This window comes from Lineus longissimus, chromosome 2 (genome assembly GCF_910592395.1).
Source record: "Lineus longissimus chromosome 2, tnLinLong1.2, whole genome shotgun sequence".
Classification (NCBI taxonomy): domain Eukaryota; kingdom Metazoa; phylum Nemertea; class Pilidiophora; order Heteronemertea; family Lineidae; genus Lineus; species Lineus longissimus.
In genome coordinates, this window is record NC_088309.1 from 17,391,509 (window position 1) to 17,404,415 (window position 12,907).

Genomic DNA, 12,907 nt, shown 5'->3' on the forward strand with positions numbered 1-12,907 from the left:
TCAGGATTACGGACGTGGTGGTCTGGGAAGGAAACAAGGCCAGGCTTCTCTCTGTACACGTGCGTTTATTGATGGCAGTCAAACTATGCTACATATATATACTATGGAACGTAGTTCTCTCAGCTTGTCACAAAACGGCTGTGCCGCGGTTTCTTCTACAAATATATAATTCAGCGGGAATATCTGAAAATACAGTCTTTCTAAAAACTATAAATATCACGAGAAACCGTGCACGTGATTTGAAGGGTGTGGGATTTAGGTGACCAGGAAGATGATATGTAATTTGAATCTATCCGCCTGCTCATCACTGTAGTTACAAACTAAATGCTCATCACTAATAATGAATTTAGCGTGTAATGTGAGACGGGTTTGATATGACTTGCAAATCTTAGATTTTTAGGCAAACGTGTAGTTACATTCCGTTTTGGTGAGATCTTTTTGGCAGTTGGATGATATGTCAAGAATTCTCTCAGCTCCTTGAGAAGTCACGGTCCTACTTGAAGCTATTTTGCTTGAAAAACAGCCTATCTCATGTCAAAGTTGTCCCTTCAACAAAGAATGTTTGTAGCTAATTTTATTGTTTGAATGGCAATTTTGATAAAGGGTTTGGAATCGAGGTCAAACAAAATAGTTGTTGGCCTCAATGTACCCTCGGGAATTCAAGCCGCCGACTAGTCAAACCATTCTCTGGAGTGCTCGAACACCTGGAATCAGTGCGTACTTCAGCTTGAAAAGTTCGGGTGAAGGGGTTTTCTTCATGATAATATTCATCATGGTATAAGATGAAGGTATAAGAGGGCCGGCGAATCTAGGAACTGGAAGAAGAGGGAGCGTGCACTGCATTTCCAATTCTCATCAAAATTCCTGGACAGGTGTGTTCCAAAATCTCATGAGTGGTCAATTTAAAAAAGTTTACGTCAAATAGGAGCCGTGCGTCGGGTGCACCCGCTTGGATCCGCGCCAGATAAACGTACATGAATGAACAATAAGAAGAAATTTTTTCAAAAAAAAACACGAAAAAATATATTCGCCGAGTTCGAACCCGTGACCATCCAATCCACAGTGCAACCGTCTAACCGCCGAGGCCATCAAGGCTTTAATGATAACCGGGGTTTTCGTTGCTCAAGTCCTCACCATATTATATAAAAAGCGCCATGATTGTGACGAGGTAACGCTGGCGGAAGAGTAATTGGGTACAAATAGTTCCAACTAATCGTATAATTCAATATTGCGACAGCTTTTTCTTGATAATATCGTATTTATATAGCTCGGTGATATAAGAGATAATGTTGGCAGTTGATTTTAATGTTTGAATGGCTTTCTGAAAAATCTTTTTAGAAGCGAGGTCAACAGGGTCAAACGAAATAGTTTTTGGCGCCAATGATGTCAGCAATGAGGGATTTGAATTTAGATTCGAGTCGATTCTTTTGGAGTCGGAAGTGCGCATGCACACGGCAATCGTATTTATATAGCTCCGTGCACGTGATTTGAAGAGACAATTTGGGTGTGGGATTTAGGTGACCAGGAAGATTATATGTAATTTGAATCTATCCGCCTGATCATCACTGTAGTTACAAATAAATGCTCATCACTAATAATGAATTTAGCGTGTAATGTGAGACGGGTTTGACATGACTTGCAAATCTTAGATTTTTAGGCAAACGTACAGTTACATTCCGTTTTGGTGAGATCTTTTTGGCAGTTATGATGATATGTCAATAATTCTCTCAGCTCCTTGAGAAGTAAAGGTCCTACTTGAAGCTATTTTGCATGAAAAACAGCCTATCTCATGTCAAAGCTGTCCCTTCAACAAAGAATGTTTGTAGCTAATGTTATTGTTTGAATGGCCATTTTGATAAAGGGTTTGGAATCGAGGTCAAACAAAATAGTTGTTGGCCTCAATGTACCCTCGGGAATTCAAGCTAGTCAAACCATTCTCTGGAGTGCTCGAACACCAGGAATCAGTGTGTACTTCAGCTTGAAAAGTTCGGGTGAAGGGGTTTTCTTCATGATAATATTCATAATGGTATAAGATGAAGGTATCAGAGGGCCGGCGAATCTAGGAACTTGAAGAAGAGGGAGCTTGCACTGCATTTCCAAATCTCATCAAAATTCCTGGACAGGTGTGTTCCAAAATTTTATGAGTCGTCAATTTAAAAAAGTTATTAGGAGCCGTGCGTCTGGTGCACCCGCTTGGATCCACGCCAGATAAACGTACATGAATGAAAAATATTAAGAAATGTTTTCAAAAAAACCACGAAAAAATAGCTACGCCGAGTTCGAACCCGTGACCATCCAATCCACAGTGCAACAGTTGAGGTGCCGGGTCGACCCTAAATGGTTGTGACTGTCTCATGGCGCCCACCGTATAAGCAAGACGGTAGGGCAGCCACGTCAAATTCGGCTTGGTTGTGACTTCCCATCTCATACATCGTATCGACAGTAAAGTATAGGTGCCGGGGTCGACCCTAAATGGTTGTGACTGTCTCACGACGCCCACCGTATAAGCAAGACGGTAGGGCAGCCACGTCGAATTCGGCCTCGTTATGACTTCCCATCGGATGCATCCTATCGACAGTACTGTTGAGGGTCCGGGGTCGACCCTAGATGGTTGTGACTGTCTCAAGGCGCCCATCGTATAAGCAAGACGGAAGGGCAGCCACGTCAAATTCGGCCTGGTTGTGACTTCCCATCTCATACATCCTATTGACTATCGTATAAGCAAGTCAGTAGGGCAGCCACGTCAAAGTCGGCCAGGCTGTGACTTCCCATTTCATACATCATGTTGAGAGTACAGTTCAGGTGCCGGGGTCGACCATTAATGGTTGTGACTGTCTCACGGTGGCCAACGTATAAGCAAGACGGTAGGCCACCACGTCAAATTCGGCCTGGTTGTGACTTCCCGTCTCCTACATCGTATTGACAGTACTGTTGATGTGCAAGGGTCAACCCTAAATGTTTACGACTGTCCAAATGCACCAACCGTATAAGCAAGACGTTAAGGAAGCCACGTCAATTTCGGCCAGGTTGTAACTTCCAATCTCATACATCGTATTGACAGTACTGTTGGGGTTCCGCGGTGGACCCTGAATGGCGGTGATTGTCTCACGGCGCCCACCGTATTGGCAAGACGGTAGGGCAGCCACGTCAAAGTCGGCCTGGTTATGACTTCCCATCTGATACATCGTATCGACCGTACAGTTGAGGTGCCGGGGTCGAGCATTAATGGTTGTGACTGTCTCAGGGCGCGCACCGTATAACCAAGACGGTAGGGCAGCCACGTCAAATTCGGCCTGGTTGTGACTTCCCATCTCATACATCGTATTGACAGCACCGTTGAGGTTCCGCGGTGGACCCTGAATGGCGGTGATTGTCTCACGGGGTCCGCCGTATTAGCAAGACGGTAGGGCAGCCACGTCAAAGTCGGCCTGGTTGTGACTTCCCATCTAATACATCGTATTGACAGTAGATTTAAGGTGCCGGGGTCGACCCTAAATGGTTGTGACTGTCTCAGGGCGCCCAACGTATAAGCAAGACGGTAGGGCAGCCACGTCAAATTCGGCCTGGTTGTGGCTTCCCATCTAATACATCATATTGACAGTACGGTTCAGGTGCCGAGGTCAACCCTAAATAGTGGTGATTGTCTCACGGCGCCCACCGTATTGGCAAGACGGTAGGGCAGCCACGTCAAATTCGGCCTGGTTGTGACTTCCCATCTCTTACATCGTATCGACAGTACAGTTGAGGTGCCGGGGTCGACCCTAAATGGCGGTGATTGTCTCACGGGATCCGCGGTATTAGCAAGAGGGGAGGGCAGCCACGTCAAATTCGCCCTGGTTGTGACTTACCGTCTCATACATCGTATTGACAGTACTGTTGATGTGCCTGGGTCGACCCTAAATGGTTGTGACTGTCTCACACTGCCCACCGTATCAGCAAGACGGTAGGGCAGCCACGTCAAAGTCGACCTGGTTGTGACTTCCCATCTTATACATGTACATCGTATCGACAGTACAATTGAGGTGCCAGGGTCGACCCTAAATGGTTGTGACTCTCTCACGGTGCCCACCGTATAAGCAAGACGGTAGGACAGCCACGTCAAAGTCGGCCAGGCTGTGACTTCCCATCTCATACATCGTATTGACAGTACAGTTCAGGTTCCGAGATCGACCCTAAATGGTTGTGACTGTCCAAATGCGCCCACCGTATAACCAAGACGGTAGGGCAGCCACGTCAAATTCGGCCTGGCTGTTAATTCCTATCTGATGCATCGTATCGACAGTACTGTTGAGGTGCCGGGGTCGACCCTAAATGGTTGTGAATGTCTCAGGGCGCCCACCATATAAGCAGGACGGTAGGGCATCCACGTCAAATTCGGCCAGGTTGTGGCTTCCCATCTCATACATCGTATCGACAGTGCAGTTGAGGTGCCAGGGTCGACCCTAAATATTTGTGACTGTCTCATGGCACCCACCGTATTAGCAAGACGGTAGGGCAGCCACGTCCAATTTGGCCAGGTTGTGAAGTCCCATCTAATACATCATATTGACAGTACAGTTCAGGTGCCGGGGTCGACCATTATGGTTGTGACTGTCTCACGGTGCCCACCGTATAAGCAAGACGGTAGTCCAGCCACGTCAAAGTCGGCCTGGTTGTGACTTCCCATCATACATCGTATTCACAGTGCAGTTCAGGTGCCAGGGTCGACCCTTAATGATTGTGACTGTCCCAATGCGCCCACCGTATAACCAAGACGGTAGGGTAGCCACGTCAAATTCGTCCTGGTTGTTAATTCCTATCTCATACATCGTATCGACAGTACAGTTGAGGTGCCGGGGTCGACCCTAAATGGTGGTGATTGTCTCACGACGCCCACCGTATTGGCAAGACGGTAGGGCAGCCACGTTAAATTCGGCCTGGTTGTGACTTCCCATCTCTTACATCGTATCGACAGTACAGTTCAGGTGCCGGGGTCGACCCTAAATGGCGGTGATTGTCTCACGGGGCCCGCCGTATTAGCAAGACGGTAGGGCAGCCACGTCAAATTCGCCCTGGTTGTGACTTCCCGTCTCATACATCATATTGACAGTACTGTTGATGTGCCAGGGTCGACCCTAAATGGTTGAGACTGTCCAAATGCGCCCACCGTATAAGCAAGACGGTAGGGCGGCCACGTCAAATTCGCCTGGTTGTGACTTCCCATCTCATACATCGTATCGACAGTACTGTTGAGGTGCCGGGGTCGACCATAAATGGTTGTGACTGTCTCAAGGCGCCCATCGTATAAGCAGGACGGTAGGGCGGCCACGTCAAATTCGGCCTGGTTGTGACTTCCCATCTCATACATCGTATTGACAGTTCATTTCAGGTGCCAGGGTCGACCCTAAATGGTTGTGACTGTCTCTCGGTGCCCACCGTATAAGCAAGACGGTAGGGCAGCCACGTCAAATTCGGCCTGGTTGGGACTGTTCCTCTTATTGTATCGGCAACACGATCGAGATGCCAGGGTCGAAAGAAAACTAGCTATGAATGTCCCATTGCGCGCATTTTGTCAGCAAGACGGCGGGGCAGCCAGGTGGATTCGGTCTGGTTGTGACCGTCCTATCACTTGCATCTTATCAATAACACGATTGAGCTATCAGAGTCGAATCTATCTGGTTGTGACGGTCTCAATTCGCTCAGCGTGTCAGCAAGATGGTTAGGAACCCAGGCCCGATTCGGCCTTGTTTTGTTTGTCTCATGTCCTTCACCGTATCGGCAACACGTTTTAGCTGCCAGGGTCGAATCAGTCTGGTTGTTACTTTATTATTGCGCTTAACGCGTCAGCAAGGCGGTAGGTCAGCAGAGCCCGATTCGGTCTGGTTGTGACTGTTCCATCCACTTCACCATATCAGCAACACAGTTGAGGTGTCATAGTTGATTTAATATGGTTTTGACTGACTCATTGTGATCACTGTGTAGCAAGACGATAGTTCAGCCAAGACAATTCCGTCTGGTTATGGATGTCCGATCTCTCACCGTATTGCCAACGACACAGTTGAGCTGTCAGGTTCGAGTTGATCTGGTTGTGACAGTCTCATTACTTTAATTGTATTAGGAAGACGATGGGGCATCCTGGCCTGATTCGGTCTGGTTGTGACTGCGCCATCTCTTGCATCGTATCGACAACACAGTTGAGCTGCCAGGATCGAACCAATCTGGCTGTGACCGTCTCATTTTGCTCCTTATGTCAGCTGGGCAGTGGGGAGGGTTGAATACATGACTGTGGCCGTCATTGTATTCACCATGTCCGCAAGATGGTGAGGCAACCTGGCCTAATTCAGTCTAGCTGTGGCTGTCCGATCACCTTCATCATATCGACAATGCAGTTGAATAAACTGGGTCGAATCCATCTGGTTGTGATGGTCTAATTGCACTCACCACGTCAGCAAGACATTGTGCTCAACATGTCAGGAAAAAGATATAGTTCAGCCAGGCTCACTAAGGTCTGGTTTTGGCTGTCTCATTGTGATCACCGTGTCAGCAAGACGGTAGTTCAGGCATGTTAATTTGGTCTGGTTATCAGTGTCCAATCTCTCACCTGTCGGCAACACAGTTGAGTTGTCAGGGTCGGATTGATCTGGTTGTTATGGTCTCATTGTGCTCACCACGTCAGCAAGACAGTGGAGCAGTTTGGCCCAATTCGGTCTGGTTGTGACTGTCCCATCTCCTTCACCGTATCAGAAACAGGATTGAGCTGCCAAGGTCAAATCTATCTGGTTGTGACTGTCTCGTTGAGCCCATTGTGTCAGCAAAACGATGAGACAGCTAGGCCCAATTCGGTCTGGTTTTGGGATCTGATCTCTCTGACAGTATCGGCATCACTGGTGAACTGCTAGGGTCAAATAGACCTGGTTGTGACTATCTCGTTGCGTTTACCATTTTAGAAAGACGGTGGGGCAGCCATGCCAATTCTGTCTGGTCGTGTCTGTCGATGTCTTGCATTGCATTGACACAAGCGATATACTAGGCTCAAATAAATTTGAAGCAATTTGGTTGTGACTGTTTGATTGTCCTCACCATGCCAGGAAGATGGCGAGGCGACCTGGCCTCATTTAGTCTAGTTGTGGCTGTCCGATCTCCCTCATCTTATGAACAACCTGGTTGATCTGCCAGGGTCGAATCTATCAGGTTGCGTTGTGCTCACAGTGTCGGCAATCAGGTGGGGCAGTCAGGCCTGATTTGGTTTAGCTGTGACTGTCCTATCACTAGCTTCGTATTGACAACACAGCAGAGATACCAGGGTTGAAGCCATCTACTTGTGACTGTCTCACATGATCCGAACAGTAGATTTGTTGAATGGATCAATATCATTGAAAAACGACAAAATTATTTACAAAACAAGCAGATTTTTATTAGATAATTTATTCTTCTCAAACACAACATCTTCTTAATTTCATTGTATTATCATTTTCCTAATAATATCCTTACAAAATAAACAGGACTCTGGACAACACCTTAGGTCTATGTAAATCTCGCTAACACAAGGAATTTACGGGACGTTGGAAATACATGTTACATTCTTCTGTGATCCATGAGACACATTTAAACCAAAGTACCCTTGGACTCTCTCAGGTTTAGATCTTTGACCCCAAGACATTTTGGCCCAACTTTTAGTTGCAACCTATTGGAGAGATTCATCACTAATTGCGATATGTGCCATATCCAACATTTTTTAGTTTACCCACCAGGGCATTGCCAATATGGCGACTGATCAGTCCATCAAATTACAGAGCATTCTAACCAATTGTAAAACTTTTATGATAACAAATGTCCAAAGTTCCCCAATGCACTTTCAAGTTAAAATTCCCAACCTGGGCAATTTTTCTCAAAATCGGCTACACGTTGTTTTGCGATAAAACTCTTTGTAGATATGGCAACATATATCGTGTCAACTGTTTCATATGGTTTGCAGGAATCCACCTCTGAAATGTAACATGTATTTTCAACACACACTATAGTTGTGCATTTACTGATGTGACCATATTTTTCGACCTCAAATATTTCCTTCAAATTGCAGGAGTTTCGATACGTCAAGAAGGAATTCAGAGCCTTGGAAGAAATTTATCAGCCAGACTGCAATTATCCTCAACCAAATAGCGGACTTTGATTTTGACAGAAATATCTTCGGCCACATTAGTAAATGCAATGTATTCTATTGTAAGTTTGATCATCGATGACAGGATTTGAGGAGTATCTAATGCACAGAGACAGCACTTTTCAGAGGGAACCAGCACATGAATGTGTCGAACACACAACACAGGATCAGCCAAGGCTGACATCCACACATTAAAAAACACATCCTAGAATCAGGACCACTATTATAGTTCTTTAGGCTGAAAGTAACATCCATGATGTCCACTGCATTTTTCAATTATTTGGGTCAATCTAGATTAGAATCCCCCCATCCGCGCCCATATGAAATAATTATGAGAGTATTTTCGGAAACACAGAAACAGAAAACTAAACTGGGACTATCAATCAGATGATGGAAGTTAAAAACCCAACTTGTTTAACCTGTTCAGCCAAGCAGTCCTCAACTTTTTTTAAAGTTAGGAAGATACAAAATCTGCTATACAGATTATAATCTGCTATGCTGTCAGAAAATGACCATCAAGCAAGCTGGAGAGTACTTGTTTACTCAGGGTGACCCAGAAAAACTGACGAGTCCGGGAAAGTAAACCTTACAGTGTTTTTGGGACAACCTGTACAGGTCTTGCAACTATACAGGAGCTTGAACAGAGGGAGACTGACCTCAGGCTAAGGCTATCCTTAACTATCCTATCCTATATCCTGGTGCATATGGGTCAGCGAAATGACTGAATATGACTCTTATCTGAGTAGTCTATTTTCTACGTTGAAAAATAAGATATTCTCAATTTAGAAGTCAGGCTATAGTCCATTTTACAAAAAATTACTCTCTGATATTTGATTCTTTCACACAAAAATTGCTACAGTTGAACATATTGTTATACACGTATTTCATCTCAAACTTCAAAGTCCAAAAAAAGCGCTCAGCTTGCAAGAATTGGACAAAGTATGGCCAAGTACAAATCATTTGAGGCAAAAATACTGACAACTTTTCTCAACAATTTAAATTTTTTTTGTGTGCAGTGCTACTTTTTCATGAAATGGACTAAAGTTGGTTAATGAAATATACAAGCCAATTTCTTGTCACTCTCAATTTCGTCGGCCCATGTGCGGAGCCAGAGTACCTTAGGGATAGCCCTAGTCGAGGTAGTGTCTGCATCGCATGAAGGCAAGAAGTGCAGTGTATAGATAGAAGAGTCCATAGTGCATGTGCTAGCAAAATGAATTTGGAAATCTCACAATTCGAAAACGCTAAACAATCATTGAGGTTTGTTGGTGGCACAAACTACAGTTTAACTCAACTGGCCAAAAAAGTACGAGCATAAAAAATACTATCTATCGGCTCTAGAAATATACAATGAAAAATATTGATGAGCTTAAAGGGTACGCCATACTGGTGGTCCTGGAAAATAGAAATGCAATTTTACACAATGCCGTAGTGCATTTACCATGCATACAAATTAGCTGAAACTTGGTATGTATAGTACTTGTATATCTGAATTTAGTACGTATTTACGCAATTACAAATTTCAAATTTTTAACGAAGGGCGTAGGCCTTTAAGAATGTGATCCAAGTTCAGACAAAGTGCCATATACGGGTAAGTTCGGATAGGATTTTTTCACAGTAATGGCATTTGAACATTGAAATGTTGGAACAGTCAGGGAGTAATAGTATATCATCAACTGCTGGTTTCATTTGTAAGCATTGACATTGACAGGTTTTACAACACAGGGGTGACAGACGGAAGGAAAGTTCTGGGCCTTAAAGAGTGGCAGTGCAATTATTAGGATTTAAATGTCATATTATTACTCCAAACGTAAGGAAATGCTCAGGGAATGATGACAAACTTTGACATGACCATTCATTGGGAAACTCCTTAGGAAATTTTTGAATGCTAACATTTGTGCCATGATTGAGTTTATTTTTTAAGTGAACTACACTTTTTTTCGGAAATTTTCCAAAAAATCCCGGGTCCTCAAACCACAATGCATGCAAGGAAAAAACCCCAGAGGAGATTCAAATTGATACACTGCTTTATACAAGACCACAACAGCCTGACCAGAATTCTTCGTGTCTGGTGAAACTGAGGGGTGAAAGCAGCCTCGTCCAAAGTCATTGTGCACCTCCACCAATTCCTGACACAAGGTTGGATTGTAGCAACGTTTTCTGGAGCAATCAACGCCCCAAATATCACGAGATCTTGCAGGACCGCACATGGTTTTACCAGGCTGGGGCGGAAGGAACTGAAAGAAGTGCCTTTAGCCCCTTTAGAAAATCTTTAGTGAAAAATTCCGGTAAATACACATCCTGGTCCGTAACTGGTGTATCAATTAGAATCACCGCCGTGAAAACAAACCATGGAGAAGGTGTGCCACCAACACAACTCGTAAAAATATACAAGTACACAGAATCTTATCAACATGTGCTGTGCTACACAAAATGGTCACATCTGAATACAGACAGGTTGTTCCAACACTTGGAAATCGTTCTCATATTATGCTACTGAGGGCACCACTTAAGGATCGGAATACAATGAGGGAATTTATCACCAAAGGCAGCACTTGATCAGAGGCAGTATCCATCTCGTTTATCATCCCATTCATCCCTATGAGCAACCAGCAAAACTAGTGTCCTTAATAGAGAGGTCGTCTTTAATAGAGAGGTGTCTCTAAAAAGGGAGGTTGCACTGTATTTTGTCATTAACCTGCTTCTCCCCAGGACCCATATAAAAATAGAAGCTGCTTGATTATGAAGGCTCTGCAATCAACTAAGTGGGGTTTACAAATAGAATGTCTGATCAGGCAGGCAGTGATGCTAATAGTAGACCAGCAGGTATAGGCGAGATGAATACTGCCTCTAATCGACTGCTGCCAAAAGGAGGTGCAATTTAGAATACCAATAACCTCAGGAACAGACAAGCAAGACAAAGTTGCTCGACATTTTCACCTGGTCGTTTACAATACACAATTGTGTACGAAACTGATACTATTACGTTTTTTATTGTATTGGACCAGTATCTACTGCTGCCACCTTTTGGGTATAAAACTCCCTCATTCTCCAAATGCATCAGCGTTACCAATATTTATCGAATCCACCTGAGCAGGCCATTTCAGACGTGATCGCAACTGAAAACATTTCACAGCAGATGAACATGCAAACATTATCGAAGAAAAAAACTAGTTCCATGATATTTTTCTGGAATCATCAATGACCCATAATCACTCACATAAAAAAATTTCTCTCGCTATGTACACGAAATTTAGTTTTTGATATGAATTTCAAATTTCACAACATTTTAGAATTCCTCGGCCCTAGTGATGAGAATTTCCACTTGCAGTGTCCCAAATGGATTATTACAGAATGCATCGTTAAGTATTTGTACAACGCTTTTGTATAATGCTGGACAGTGCTTTTCTTTAAAAAATAGCATGCAAATATTGCCCTCAAACAAAATTTTGCTAAACTGACAATCACAAATCGCCATTTTTACGCTGAACAAAACATCCAATTGGAAAACACTGCAATGTCATTTTCGGAGATACTGAATACGATTTCAATACAAACGCAAATCTCTCTGGAATAGTTCAGGACAAATAAATCCGCCCGAATATCTGTATTATAAACATGATTTGAAAAGTTTATGTCATGTAATCTGTTGACGGGTATGGCGAACTCGTAGAGTTCTCGCTGCCTGCCCGAGGCGGGCAGCATGTCATGTGTAGCGTTGTAAGGAGCAGAATGTTTATCCATCTATGTGTCCAAACTGCTGCCTTTATAGACAATCTCATAAGATTGCAGACAAAATTTATTGATGACAATCAGCGCTATTAGTAATTATCACAGATGACGTCTTCATCTGACCAGTCATAGAGAACCGACCGGAGCCTCATTCTCAATCTCATACTCAATCAGAGCCTCATGCCCAATCTCGCACACCATCGGAGCATTCTTATTAATCTCAAGCATCTCAACCGAATCCCGTTACTTTTATTTACAAGCCGATATCATCGCAAGAAATGCCCGTCCACTCCAAAATGCCATCTCGCACTAGTACCGAATATTTAACATGGCAGGCCTTTGCATTTATCCTCGCAGCGAATTTTACTAATCCATGGTAAGATAATCCCGATGACGAAGATTAGTATACCAGTCGATGATAATCCACACAGAATCAGATTCCGAATGTGTAACATGCCACGGCAATATTTTCATAAACATGGCAGGCATTATACATCAAACGCCACACGGTAGAGGTGGACTCATCAGCCGGGTTCCCTGATCCAAGTGAGTACCAATGAGTACTCATAAGATGAGTACCGCAATGGGCAGTACTCATCAACGCTCATCTGGCAATGTATCAATGTGTAGAAAATCCACTGAGGTATTCCCAACGTTACGGTTGTCCCCCACTCTCAGAAGATGACCTCGTACAGCGTCGCTTTTTTATCTCCTGATCCTGTCACGATGTATTTATCGTCTGTTGAAATGTCGCAACTGAGAACAGATGATGATTCCTTGGACTGGAAAAAAAATGCGAGAGATGAAGTCAGCGCGTCGGCATGGGCCATGGAAATGTTTTTAAATATCATAATAATTCGACAAAGAACATTCAACTGACCATATTACTAATGACGGTGACTTGAAATTCTTCTTTACAGAAGATTTTGGATTGAAATTTCAACTTTTTTCATCTACTCAGGCAATCTGTTTCTTCGATCCTGATGAAGAACTTCAAAGCATTGAAAGTTTCTGATGACCAGCAAAATACTGTAAATC

The 12,907-nt window shown here is 43.8% G+C and overlaps 1 protein-coding gene across 6 annotated transcripts in view; it reads right to left on the bottom strand.

Annotated features, from left to right (window-relative positions):
• Nucleotides 1-8,979: 8,979 nt before the first annotated feature.
• The window catches only part of LOC135482689 (transducin-like enhancer protein 4), a 73,810-nt gene continuing 69,882 nt past the window's right edge, over nt 8,980-12,907 (bottom strand). For all 6 annotated transcript variants that reach the window (XM_064762949.1, XM_064762951.1, XM_064762948.1 and 3 more), the window contains one exon: nt 8,980-12,651. In XM_064762949.1, coding sequence (XP_064619019.1) covers nt 12,544-12,651 — 108 coding nt within the window. In that variant the 3' untranslated portion in view covers nt 8,980-12,543. The remainder of the gene's footprint in view (nt 12,652-12,907) is intronic.